The sequence below is a fragment of the Lacerta agilis genome, chromosome 14, assembly GCF_009819535.1.
Source record: "Lacerta agilis isolate rLacAgi1 chromosome 14, rLacAgi1.pri, whole genome shotgun sequence".
Lineage (NCBI taxonomy): Eukaryota > Metazoa > Chordata > Lepidosauria > Squamata > Lacertidae > Lacerta > Lacerta agilis.
Genome location: NC_046325.1, coordinates 9,055,433 through 9,069,365, shown reverse-complemented (window position 1 = coordinate 9,069,365; position 13,933 = coordinate 9,055,433). Strand labels below are relative to the sequence as shown.

Here is a 13,933-nt window from a genome sequence, read left to right as displayed (position 1 = left end):
AGTCTCAGCTTCAGGATCTGCCCTTCCAGTGAGCACTCAGGGCTGATTTCTTTAAGGATGGAGAAGTTTGATCTTTGTGCAGTCCATGGGACTCTCCAGAGTCTCCTCCAGCACCATAATTTACTGAGTACTATATAAGCAGGCTGGCTCAGCCCTTCAGTTCAGTTCTGTTCCAGCCTGAGAATAAAGAGAGCTGTTTGGAGAATCACTGTGTCGTCTGCTATGTCCACCCACTACTTAATAATGTTCATGGAAGACAATTTTACTTGGCCATGAGTGATCACCAAAGAAGAAGAAGAAGAAATGTCAGAGAATAATGTCAAACGTGGAAATATTTAATACGAAGCTGAAACAACAGTGCAGTAGAGCTTAAAATCTAAGATTGGTTAGATTGGCCTGGGTTACGCTCTCCCCAGCTCCTCTGCCAAGGCTTCTGTGAACCCAAAGTGTGGGCAATGGAAATCTCCAACATTGGAAGAGGAAACTGCTGGAGGAAAGGCACAGATTGGTGGAGGAGGGAACCTGGAAGCACCATTCACCTATGAGAGGATGAAGAGAGGTTCCCGTGTGTACCCCAGCCTGGATGGACTTCAAGGGAAATTCAGCAGCAACCTGACCGGTCTCCAGAGGCCTGACGACCGTGGCCGCCGGAGGATCTTCCCGTGGGTTCCTGGGGGCCGATCCTGATGCCGTTTCCCTGCAGGTGGAGAAATAAAAGGGCTTCGTTAACAATACAGTAATCCAAAGGAAAGCCAGGACTGCTTTGACCGCTTTAATGATACCGTCTGTGACCGCCCAAGCCCATTATGGCAATCCGCAGAAAGAGGTGGTACCTCTAGGCCAGGAGTAGTCGATCTTGTTCCCTCCAGATATTGATAGGAGTTGTGGACCAGCAATATCTAGAGGGCGCAGCATTGACTACCCTTGCTCTAGGCAGCAGCTGTTTCCTCCAAGAGACTCCCTCAACCGAGTCTTTTAAAAGTCTGAAACTGGGTTTTGGCAGTTTCCAACATTGCTGCCTCCATCTGTGGAGATAGAACATAGCCGCCATCAATAGCCTCCATTAATTTGTATAATCCTCTGATCTAAACCTTGGTTTAGTGTTGCGTGAATGAGCTTTGCCTCCTTCCAGCCGGTACATTCCCTGCTCTCCTCTGCGTGAGCACGAGGAATCTGGAAGCATTTACCTTCTTTTAAACACAGCTTTTTGTTTGTCTCAGCTGAGGAACATGATTTAACCCTATGTTTTGTTTCAACCAGCACATGGTTTGATGTAGGTTTTTTTAAAAAAAACAAAAACAAAAAACCATAGTTCATGTTCAAACCATGATCTTGGTTTGCGTTTAAGCGACAAGTTACATTTAAGCTGGGAAGCTTTTGCTTTCTCTATCTTCTCCTAGTCATGTGAAAGGCGACGACGGAAGAGCATAACCTGAGGAGGAGGCTAGGCTTGTTCATGTAGCATTAAGCGATGGTTTATCACTACAGTCTAATGTGACTATCATCTGCGCTGGTATAAGGCAGCTCTCGATGTTTGCTAGGGACGTGGGTGGCACTGTGGTCTAAACCACTGAGCCTCCTGGGCTTGCTGATTGGAAGGTTGGCAGTTCGAATCCACACAACAGGGTGAGCTCCTGTTGCTCTGTCCCAGCTTCCGTCAACCTAGCAGTTCAAAAGCATACCAGTGCAAGTAGATAAATAGGTTCCACTGTGGTGTGAAGGTAAATGGTGTTTCTGTGCGCTCTGACTTCAGTCACTGTGTTCTGTTGTGCCAGAAGCGGTTTAGTCATGCTGGCCCCATGACCCAGAAAGCTGTCTGTGGACAAACACAAGCTCCCTCGGCCTGAAAAGCGAGATGAGCAGTGCACCACAGTTGCCTTTGACTGGACTTAACTGCCCAGAGGTCCTTTACCGTTCCTTTTTACCTATGCTCGCTAGTATCTTAATATACAAAATCAAGTTTTATTGCGTTAAAATTTAATACAGATCATTTTACAAATCTGAGAACTACTTGTCCTGACACACATACCCCTTAGCCAATCCCAACCCCAACCCCATCACAAAATTTTGAGCTACAGGTTCCATGGGCTATCAAGGGAGGCCGCTAGGTCTGACTTGCCTCGTTGTTAACATCAAAATGGCCTTGCTGGATCTTTTTATAGATGGCTTTAGCTGTGTGGAGAAAGGCCTGGAAGGAGAAGATAGAAGGGGGAAAGTTTTTAAAGAAACAAGCAAGGTGGGTAAAAGAATACAGCAATAAAGACAAGTTCCTATCCTGCACATCAAAATGGGACACAGAAATTGGTCTGGCACTTGTACAGAGGGGGAGATATTTTCCCTCTTCCAGGGCACTGTGTTCCATACTGTCTACCCACCCCGTTTTTCTGTTTTCCTCCTCCAAATCCCCAGTCAGCATTCTGTCCCTGCTAAGCTTGCTCAGTCCCCACCAGAGGGAATGATGCAGGCCAAAATATAGGCAGGCAAATCATTCTAATGAAGGCTGTACAGGATGAACTCCCCAGCAGCTGTTGGGTATCACAGATAGCTGCTAGCTACCCATGGCAGGAAGATGGACCTGAGCATCAGCAAATCCCCTCTTGTCTGAGCCCTTATTGTCCATATAATACATGATTGGGCTTGTAAACAGTTACTTCATGTGTCACCTGTAGCAAACAAAAATTACCTTCAAGAAACCAGGCAAAGAAGCTTTTGTAAACTGTAAGAGAGCTGGGTTCTTCTCCCACCTCTCCGCACCCCCTCCCAACCATATTCCACAAATAACCATCTAGATATGGTGTGGTAAGGAAGGCTAGCAGGGCCTCCACCCCACCCACATTTCCCTATCAACTGAATTGGAAAACTGCACACTTAAATGGACCTGGGAGAATTGGGTTAAATCCAGGAACCTCTGTATGCCTCCAATTCCAGTCATACAAGTCTAAATGTGGACTTGGTACGGGTGCATTAATTCAGAATTCTGTTTCCATTTAAAGTTTCTGGTCCTCATGACTGCCAAGATGGGCATGAAATTGTATGGATGGGGATTGTCAGAATCTCAGAAGCCAGGGCAGTGCAGGACTTCCAAGGAGCAGGCTTTCAGACCTTCCCATCAATGGATGTAGCTCAGCGACAGAACATGCGCCTTGCATACATAAGGTCTCGGGTTCAATTCCCAGCATTTCTAGGTAGCACTGGGAGAGAACTCTGAAGTTCTGGGAAGCCACCTTCAGTCAGTGCAGGCAAGAGGTTTTCAACCTTTTCGAGTCCATAGCTCCCTTGACCAATTACATTCTTTCTGCGGCACCCCTGTGGGACTCGGGAACCAGTTATGTCACCCCTTGCCTGCAGAGCTGGCAGCCGCTCGCCCTTTTTCGAACACCCTTGTGGAGTGTTCCCTCAGCTTCCTCTCCTCTCCCCTCTCCTTAGGAGTCCTCTGGGCAGCTGCTGCCACTGCCCCTGGTCTCTGATCTGCCCCCGTCCAAGGAGAGGTGCCTCCTCACACTGCCCCACAGGGGCCTGGAAAGAGGATACGCCCAGCCTTCGTGTCCCAACGGAGACTGGCCAAAGGTGAATGTGAGCGGGCACTCAGCTTCCAGGCAGGCCTTGCTCACAGCAAGCACAAGAAAGGCCAGCACAGTACTTTGCTTGGCCGGCCTCTCGCTAGTCTCCATTCCCAACAGCAAGGGCTGGTGGACTGGCTGGCTGGGCTCCCTCGCCCACTTGCTTGCTTACTCCGAGGCTGCCTTAGCTCCTGGCAATCAGCACCCCCTGGCCAGCCCCAGAGGCAGCATTTGCGTGTGGAGCTTGTAGCCAGGGCTGCTGGAACAAGCAGCCGTGGAAGCCTTTGGGAAGCAGAGATGCAAGAGGGCATCAGAGGAGGGAAGGAAGGAAAGAGGGACAGAGGTCAGTGTTGCCCGCGGCACCCCTGACCATCTTTCAAGGCACCCCAGGGTGCCACAGCACACCGGTTGAAAACCACCGGTGTAGACAATATTGAGCTTGATGGACAAGTGGTCTGATTCAGTATAAGAAATATAAGCAGTATATGTTCTCCTGCATGCGGTAAGCAGAATAAGTTATGCGAATGCTTTTCCTGGCCCAAAAGGAAACACGGACTGGCAGGGAGCAGGGGGGATAGGCAAGCACCCAGGACTTTCTTCACCTCTTCTACGTTGGATGCTGTCTTTGCAGAGGTCTCCATGAAAACCATGCCGTGTTCCCGGGCAAAAGCCTCACCTTCTTCCTTCCGTACAGCTCGCCGATTCTCCAAGTCGCTGCGGGATGAGAGATGCAAGCAATAATAATTAATAATAACAATAATAATTTCATTTATGAATCACTCCCTACGAAGCATCTTGAAGCGATTTCACAATACAGTGCAAACATACCGGTATACAAAAACAAATGCACATATATTCTTGTTCCGATTTATTCCACTTAATTTACTAATCAGCTAAACCACCGCTTCAAGGTGATTTACACATAAATAATTTACAAACAGCCCAAATCACTATCATCTACCCCGAGTCCTTGGCCGGTGGGGTTGGGGGAAACAGGTGAGTTGGGAAGCAGAAGATGGCCGGTATACCTCTTATTGCCGATGAGCATGACCACCATGTGGGAGCTGGAATGCTGCCGCGCATCTTCTAGCCAGGTGGTCAAATGGTCGAAGCTTTCCCGTCTGCACAGAGCAAAAAAGGTAGGTCAAGGTGTGCAGTGAGAGGAATAGGAGCCTAGCAAGTTCCACCGCTCATCTGGGCCAGCAGTGAGCGGAACATAAAAGTCCCTGTCCCCTAAACCCAAGTTAAACTCTGTGCAGCACATTCTCAGCCATGCGGATCCGAAGACCCACGGTCTGACGTCATAAGAATAGCCTGCTGGATCCGGCCAATGGCTCATCTAGTCCAGCATCCTGCTCACGCAGTGGCCAACCAAATGCCTGTGGGAAACCCGCATGCAGGATTTGAGCACAAGAGCACCCTCCTCTTCCTGGGTAATTTCCAGAATTACGCCAACCGTGGAGGCAGAGCATAGCCATCATAGCTAGTAGCCATTGAGAGCCTTGTCCTCACCTGGTGATGTCATACACCAACAGAGCTCCGGCGGCCCCTCTGTAGTAGGAGCGAGTGATGGAGCGGAAAGATTCCTGGCCAGCCTTTGGAGTGGGAGAGAACCAATCAGGAAACACACAAAAAAACCCCGGAGCTGTCTAAACTACGGTACTAGCTAAATACACTGTAATGAATCCAAATAAGAACTCTGGCCTAAAGTTTTAACCAAAAAGCATACGTTTACTCGTAAGTAATTCCAATTGTAATATCAATTCTGTAAAGAATTATAGTCTTAAACATAAAATAGTTTCATATGGAAATTTTCCTTGAAGTCTTCTAGAGATAGATGTCAAGGCTTCTCAAATACGTGTCAAATGTAAACCAGGGAGACCAGGACATGGCCCCGTTTCGGCATGGATGCCTTCTTCAGCTGGCAATATCAAATAGCACAGAGTACATCAAGTTTCAGAATTTAACATTTTACAAAATCATTATTAAACAACATCAAATGCGTTATATCAAAGTTTTAAACAAAATTTTAAAGTATCATTCACTAAAGGTCATAATTCAACAACATCAGAAAAATTATTATTACAGGAAGTTTTAAGATTAACCAAAGTGGCTTTTCATTTGGTTCCTTACCTTGTTTTTGGAATTACTTATGAGTAAACGTATGCTTTTTGGTTAAAACTTTAGGCCAGAGTTCTTATTTGGATTCATTACAGTGTAAACTACTAGCTAAGCACGCCCACACCTATAGCACTCATCCCCTTCCCATCCCTCTTCCCAGGAAACCCTGGGCATTTTAACTCCATGAAGGGAATAGAGGCCTCCTAACTGTTTTATGGCATATCTATACCATACGTTTAAAGTACCATACCACTTTAACGATCATGACTTCCCCCGAAGATCCCTGAGAATTATAATTTGCTAAGAGTGCTGAGAGTTGCAAGGAGACCCTTATTCCCCTTAGAATGCAACAATTCCCAGAGTGCATTATCAATTCATCTTTCCAGGGAACTCTGGGAATTGTAGTTGTTGTAGCAGCACCCTTAACAAACTACATTTCCCAGGATTCTTGGGGCAGTGGGGAGCCACGACTGTTAAACTGGTATAAAGGTAAAGGTACCCCTGACCGCTAGGTCCAGTTGCGGATGACTCTGGGGTCCATCTCGCTCTATAGGCCGAGGGAGCCGGCGTTTGTCCGCAGACAGCTTCCAGGTCATGTGGCCAGCATGACTAAGCTGCTTCTGGTGAACCAGAGCAGTGCATGGAAACGCCGTTTACCTTCCCGCCGGAGCAGTACCTGTTTATCTACTTGCACTTTGACGTGCTTTCGAACTGCTACGGTAGGTGGGCAGGAGCTGGGACTGAAAAACGGGAGCTCACCCCGTTGTGGGGATTCGAACCGCCGACCTTCCGATCGGCAAGTCCTAGGCTCTGTTGTTTAGACCACAGCGCCACCCGCATCCCCAAACTGGTATAAAAGTGCTTTAAATGTATGATGTAAACGTGCCCCAGTCTCCTTAGCCCTCAATCCCCCTCTCTACTCCACTTTCCGAAATTTGGACCCACAGCACCCTCCTCCTGAAATTCCAGCCCCTCTATTCTCCTAATTTGCTCCCTTCTTCCTTCCAACTCTGCAGTGCTGGAGCGGTTGGTTAAACAGGGCTGGAGGAATAATTTCCTGCCTGTCAACACTTAATTAAAACAAAACAAAACAAAACAGGTTGGAACACTGGCTGGGAGCAGATGCCCAAGATGGGGATAGACAACCAACTAAAACAAAATGATCCCTGTGAAGCTAAAATGCTCTTGCTCTGTTGTGGCACTCAGGTCCCCAAGATCTTGCATTCGCATTCGCAAAGGGTCAAGGCTTCAAGGGGAGCTCACCGTGTCCCAAATTTGCAGCTTGATCTTTTTGTTGTCAATGGTGACCATCCGTGCACCAAACTCTACACCTGGTGGAGAAATGGAAGAACAGGAGAAAGCTCAGAGGGGGAGGACTCTCCATAACCCCAACCCACCGTATCATTCAACCCATGTTTCTCATTATAACCTGGCCTGTGGAAACCCCCCCCCAACTCCTTCCAGTTCTGCCACCCTCAGCCAACCAAAGGTCTCCTGTTCCTATAAGCGACACATTCTCCCTCACTGGATCTTTTCTCTCCTTCCAGTTATCCTCAAATCCAGCGGTGGAGCAAGCCGATCATGACCAGGGGCAGAGCAGCAGGGGCAGGACGCTTCATGGGGCCTCCGAGGAGTCTGTCTGCCTCCTCCCACTCAACCGCCCTACAGCTGAGGGGGAGGTAGCGGGCGGACCGTTTGGGGCAGCATGGAGCCTGCAGGAGCCCAAGCCACCGCGTCACTCCCAGGATAGACGCGTGGCTCAGACATGCTGCACACCCCGTGCTGAGTGCTGCCTGGTGATAAGGAAAAGTTCCGGCTGTCACCTTCCCCACCGCGCGGCCCCACTGCGGGACTCCCGCGCTGCCGAGTGCGGGACCTGGAAGCCTCCTTCTTCCCCTTGCCCCCCCCCGACGATGGGCGGGTACCCCTTCACCCTGTTCTGGACTTCCCCTTTCACTCTAGTTGCACAAGCACCCACATGAACCCTCGCGATAAAGGGTTTCCCCAAAAGTCCCGATATGCGCCCCGAGAAGCGCTCCTGTCAAGCGTTCCTCGTATCCTCCATTTTCTCAATGAACGGCAAGTCCACCAATCAGAAGCATGCATTCAGCCCAGCCTGCAAAATGGAACGTTCAGCTCAGCTACTGTGATGTACTCAACACCTTCACGCTTGACTGCACGCTAAGTGGGTATTGACAGGCTCCCTGCTGCGAGAACAATGGAACTGAAACTAAAATGTATCCAGCAAGGGAGGTTATTAATTATAACTTGTTACAATGTAGCAACTGGACAATTTGGACTCTGGGTGGCCGGTTTGACAGCTCAAAACGTTTATTATTGTAAAAATCCATATCTCCTGAATGCAATGTCCGATTTGCTCGATTCTGGTGTCTATCTTCTCCTTAGGAAATAACCTTTCTAGCCCCTCGGTCCCCGCCATCCTCCGATCATCAGAAGTTTATTATTCTGATACTGTATGATTTTTGGACATCCATCCCAGTGACTTTCATAATCCTCTAAGCGAGGGATCACATACTCATCCAGGTGCAAGAGGAAATGCACCCATCCCGGTAATCCACCCAAGCACCCTCCGATCAGTTGCCATAGTAGCAGACATCCTCTCAGGAGTTTCCTATTGTTCTCTCCCAGTGGAAACTCTCAATGTATATTGTACCCACCCTAAATCCATTCACCGGTTCCTGCCATCCTTCCTGATATGTAAAACTTGTTTACCTGCATGTAAATTCTGCTAGAACCTCCTCTCTCCCCCTCCCTTCCATGACGTTTCTATGATGTATTTTGCAATGTATTCTGGGCAATTGCGGGAAGTTTCAAAAGTCCATGACACCCTTTGTTCGGGGTTCGGATCCTCCTGAACCTTGTTGCGCAATAAACTCCTTTGCTTTTGCTCCATCCTCTGGCTGGTCTCCATTGCCTCCGCAGCGAACCACGGGCTTCCTCCGTAGGACCGGGAGCTGAGCAGCCTCGACCCGGTAATTTCCGTAACACTGGCATTTTATCACCCCCCTCAGTAGTGACACCTGGGGTGGCCTGCCCCCACCACACTCCCTTCCTCTGCCCCTGCTCAAATCCTCCTTTATCCTCATGGGTTATCTTCTTCCTCATTCCTACCTGCTATCCAAACTGCTAAGCATGTGTCTATGGTCTTAACCACATCCATTCCTCCAGGCTTTTCCCATCATCTCTCTGTGTCACTCTTTTATCTTAAATTGCAGGCTCCTGGAGAGTGGAGACCCTTTTTGCCTATGTGGCTCTGTGTATGTACATACTTACATATATACACATACACACACACAGTGAGAGAGAGAGAGAGACCTTGCTGTATGCTTGTGAAACATGGACCACTTATAAATGCCATCTCCAACTCCTCGAAAGATTCCATCAATGGTGTCTCCGAAAAATTTTACACATCACTTGGGAACACAGGCGAACTAATGCCAGTGTACTGGAAGAAGCAAAGGTCACCAGTGTCGAAGCAATGATTCTTCAACATCAACTTCGTTGGACTGCCATGTTGTGCGGATGGCTGATTATCGTCTCCCAAAGCAACTACTCTATTCCCAACTTAAAAATGGAAAGCGCAATGCCGGTGGTCAACAAAAGAGGTTTAAAAACTCTCTCAAGGCAAATCTTTTAAAAATGTAGTATAAACACCAACAACTGGGAGACACTGGCTTACAAGTGCTCCAGTTGAAGAACAGCCTTTAACAAAGGTGTCATGGGCTTTGAAGACACTAAAACTCGGGATGAAAGGGAGAAATGTGCCATGAGGAAGGCACGTTTGGCAAACCCTCACCGTGATCAACTCCTGCCTGGAAACCTAAGTCTCCACTGTGGAAGGACGTGTGGATCCAGAATTGGCCTCCACAGTCACTTACGGACTCACTGTTAATGGAAGACAATCTTTTATATATGTTTGATTATGTTTGGATTGTGGGGTTGGGTTTGGTCTGTGTCTGTGTATGTGTTGTGTTGTTCTTCGTTTTGTAAAAACCAATAAATTCTTTATAAAAAAAAAAGACAATCTTACTCGACCACGAGTGATCGCCAAAGAAGAACACACACACACACACACACACACACACAAGTGAGACAAGATGGTGGTGTTGTTATGGTCAGCGTTTCTGTACATGTTGAAAAAGAGCCTCTGTGCTCCCCTATTCTCTCCCTACCGCCCAGCTGTAGGGCATCGTGTCCCCCCAGCTTTGTTCCTCCAGTCCTAATACATGCAACAACACCCCCTCCTCTGGAACCCTGCCTAAATAATACCCCAAGGCCCATTGGGGACTCACCTATGGTCAAGTCATGGACAGCTGTGAACCGCTTATCTGTGAACTGTAACAAGAGGCAGGATTTTCCAACACCTTTGGGGGGGAAAGAAAATGAATTCAGAACCTGTTGTACCAAAAGAAAAAAAAGACACCCTGTGATCGGTGGTGGCTGTTGCCCTTTGAGACCCATAGGATGGAAGAAGAAAGGCCCATAAATGCCAATGCCGAGCAGAGATACCTAACTCTAGCTTGGCTCCCAGCTGAGTTCTACAAAGGCAACACCTGCGACAAGGAGGAAGCCTACAGGCAGTGCTGTTCCTGGTGGAGGCTAGCAGAGGGCCAACTGAACTTTATTTTTGTTTCATTTTTAATTATTTATTCAATTTATATACCACCCTTTGGCCAAAGATCCCAGGGCGGTATACAACATTAGGAACTTAATTTACACGGCATAATAATAAAAAAACATATGACACGGCATAATCATCAAACAATTGTAATAACAGCCCCCGCCACATTTAACAGGCCATAGATTGTTTAATAGCCAAAGGCCTGGGTAAAGAGGACTGTTTTCACCTGGCATCTGAAGTTATGTAATGATGGCGCTGGGCGAGCCTCTCTGCGGAGAGCATTCCAGCACAGAAAAGGCTCGTCCTCGTGTTGCCATCCTCTGAACCTCTCGGGGAGTGGGGACATAGAGAAGGGCTTTGGGTGACAAGCAGAGGGTCTGAGTCGGTTCATATGGGGAGAGGCGGTTCTTAAGGTATTGAGATCTTGAAGCATTGTAGGTCAAAACCAGCATTTTGAATTGGTTGGTGGGCAGTGGCGGAGCTTCATGCTCCCGCACTGAGGGCGGAGAGCAGGCGGGGGCGTGTCGTGCCTGCAGGGGCGGGGCAGCCGCGATGGTGTGCTCCCACCGCCCCCTCTTCCTCCGCCAGTGTTGGTGGGGCAGGGCCTTCTTTGCCCTATGGATCGGCCTCGCTGCCTGCGAGATGTACAAGTTACATGGAAGCCTCCGCAAACCTCTTGGGAGAATTTCTGCACTTTCTCTTGAGACTTTATTTATTCGCCACATATAGTTATTCCTTTATACAGCTGTCATCAGGGCCGGCGCGTCCATTAAGGTGAACTAAGCAGTTGCCTAGGGCGCCAAAATGGAGGGGGCGCTGGCCAGGCTTGGACCGGGGGGGCGGGGGGGCTAGCAGCAGCTTTTCCGCTGTGGCGGAGAGGTGCTGCTTGCCCCTACACCACCCCCCGGCTCCCACTAAAGCAGGCTTTGGCAGGGGGCAGGTGGGGGGGGGGCGGGCGAGCAGCAGCTTTTCCGCTGTAGCGGAGAGGTGCTGCTTGCCTCTCCACTACCCCACACCTCCCGCTAAAGCAGGCTTTGGCGGGTGGTGGGGGGGTGGGCGCCAGAAGGTGGTCTCGCTTAGGGCGCAAAAAACCCTAGCACCGGCCCTGGCTGTCATGCTCCCTTTTATGTGGATCTTATACTGACTTTATCAATATTGTTTTTAAATGTATGTTTTGCTATTCCCCCCCCCCATTTGTTTTGTGTTTGTAATTTTGTAACACCACCCAAAAAGAACATGATCCTTACTCACGGAGAAAAGGCTAAACAAGCATAGCTGTCAACCTTTCCTTTTTTTGCAGGAAATTCCCTTATTATAGCATTGGGAAACAGCAGGGAGGGTTGACAGCTATGTAAACAAGAATGCCTTTGCTCTTCACTAAGGGGCAAACAGACTTCCTGAAGTAAGGTCCTCTACAACCTTGGTGCTGCGACTTAAAAGGCCCAGTCTTGCATCCCACCTAACCTCTGATGATGAAGGCAGTGGCCAGGCAGGAAAATGTAGGAGAGGAGGGTTTGATGACAGGCTATGTGAAGGACCATTTAAGGCAGAGTTGGAGAACCCATGATCCTCCAGATATTGCTGGACTCCATCTCCCATCAGCCCCAGCAAGCAGCATGGACAATACTCAGGGGTGATGGGAGTTGTGGTCCAGCAACATCTGCAGTGTCCCAAGCTCCCCATCCCTTAGCAGGCATGGCCAAATTTGGCCCTTTAGCTGTTTTGGAACTACAGTTCCCATCATCCCTGACCACTGGTCCTGTTAGCTAGGGATGATGGGAGTTGTAGTCCAAAAACATCTGGATGGCCAAGTTTGGCCATGCCTGCTTTAAGGCTTTGTAGGCAATAACTCATACTGTCTTGAATTGGAGAGAAAAAGAGACCCTTTATTTCACTTCCACAATTTGGTTAGCAGATGTGAAACCACTCCCATCTTCCATTGCTTTGATAAACAGCACAATTGAATTTCCCCATCTCTCTGTTCTATACTGGTAGGTAAAAAGGTAAAAGTAAAGGTGAAGTTGAGTCAAACTTGACTATAGGGTGTGGCGCTCATCTTGTTTCAGGCTGAGGGAGCTGGCATTTGTCCTCAGACAGCTTTCTGGGTCTTGTGGTCAGCATGACTAAACCGCTTATGGAGTCTCTGTGTTTGAGAGACTTGTAAGATTATATGTAAGAAATAGTATGGTTGGTCTGTGGGGACTTTGCAGGATCTTGGCTTCTGAGCTTAGACCATCTTACCCCAAACTTGTGTATAGTTGGCGAGGGTGGAACGGGGCATCAACATTATATAATTGATAATATTACTGCTGTTCAGCCTACTCAAAGATCTACACTATTATACTGAAGAGAGCCAGTGGAGACAAGGCATCAGTTGAGGGAGGCCCTTTTGCTCATGATACCTTGCCTCTGTAACTCCCTATCTGTGTCTACTTCCCAGGTTTCCTCCCCGATTAACTCTTTGTAAAAGAAACAAACTGAAAATGCTTCCTTTTGCCCTGCCATGCCCACCTCCAGCTTTCAACAGGGTTTGAAACCTGCTGTTGTTACTATTACTATACTATTATTGCAACATAATGCAACAGTCCTCCTGAACTGTAGTAACCTGTCATCATGGGCTATATGTGTTTACACAGTGATTTTTTTACAGCAGCGATTTTATACCTGAGCATCATCAACTGGGTCCAAGATCCCTGCGATTAAGAAGTAGTACAGGGAGGAATTTAAAAAAAACAAAAATGTAAGGCAGACCTATCCAAGCCTTTCCGTGATTCCCACACTGACAGACCAATTCTATGCATGCTTACTCAGAAGTAAACACAGTTCAGTGGTGCTTACTTCCCAGCAGATGTTGTGTTTTGCTAGTTAAACTGTGCTTTGTTCTGTCCTTTTAATTCTAGTGTGATTTTAGGAAACGTTATGCATCCTTGGGAGGGCTGTGCCAAAAAAAGGGGGGGACTATAAATAATGTCACAAACAAAACAAATGTGCACGCGATTTGTAGCCTTGTGTTGGGGAATCCAGAGCAAGGAAGTGGTCCTTTCACACAGTGTCAGATGTTCAATACCTGCAATATGGGATCAACTTTGTCCTTCCTCACAGGGTTGTTGTAAGGTCGCACTCTCTATATATTGACCCAAATAGTGACCTATATAGTGACCTCTCTCTCTCTCTCTATATATATGTATATTATTTGCCTTAAATAATAATAATAGCCCCGCCCCCACAGTCCCCACCCCACCCAACCCCAGGCTGAAACTCTCTCATTTTCCCCGCCCATACCGGTGTCCCCGATGATGACGTATTTGAAGAGATAGGCGTAGGACATGGCTCTGAAGCCCCCCTAAACCCCAGCCCCGGCCCGGAGGTTCTCCAGGGGCCACTCTAGCTCACACAACAGCCGCCATGTCTATTGCTCTCGCGCTCCCTGTCCTTCCTCTCCCTCCCTCCCTCGTCCCGTGACGCTCTGGTTTTCCTTTTCCGGCACCTTTTCTAGCATGCCGGTGGCTACAGAGCTCATCGGTCCTTTCCGCGGCCGCTCTGGCCCGTCCCTCGTTGGCCGGAGCCGCGTTTCCTGCGTCGCTCTAGGCACCCTGGAGGTTTAACGTCA

The 13,933-nt window shown here is 48.4% G+C and overlaps 1 protein-coding gene across 3 annotated transcripts; it reads right to left on the bottom strand.

Annotated features, from left to right (window-relative positions):
* Positions 1-566: 566 nt before the first annotated feature.
* RAB2B (RAB2B, member RAS oncogene family) lies at positions 567-13,798 on the bottom strand. 3 transcript variants are annotated; one of them, XM_033168868.1, is made up of 8 exons: positions 13,606-13,793; positions 9,995-10,066; positions 6,945-7,012; positions 5,073-5,155; positions 4,589-4,681; positions 4,163-4,274; positions 2,120-2,188; positions 567-697 (listed from the first exon to the last, which is right to left on the bottom strand). In XM_033168868.1, the coding sequence occupies exons 1-8, from the start codon at positions 13,649-13,651 to the stop codon at positions 602-604; spliced, it is 639 nt and encodes a 212-aa protein (XP_033024759.1). In that variant the 5' UTR covers positions 13,652-13,793; the 3' UTR covers positions 567-601. The 3 variants fall into 3 exon arrangements, with proteins under 3 accessions (XP_033024759.1, XP_033024760.1, XP_033024761.1); XM_033168870.1 differs by having other exon boundaries at positions 595-697; positions 4,237-4,274; positions 13,606-13,798; XM_033168869.1 differs by lacking the exon at positions 4,589-4,681 and having other exon boundaries at positions 13,606-13,798.
* Between the last annotated feature and the right edge of the window lie 135 nt (positions 13,799-13,933).

Bases quoted from the DNA above. Each gene is read 5' to 3' on its own strand.
- RAB2B (XM_033168868.1), bottom strand. From the start codon at position 13,651: ATGTCCTACGCCTATCTCTTCAAATACGTCATCATCGGGGACACCG. The intron at 5,156-6,944 runs GTGAGCTCCCCT...CCCACTCCAAAG, and splicing joins AGCTGCAAATTTGGGACACG to GCTGGCCAGGAATCTTTCCG. The intron at 4,275-4,588 runs GTATACCGGCCA...CTCATCCCGCAG, and splicing joins ATGCTCATCGGCAATAAGAG to CGACTTGGAGAATCGGCGAG.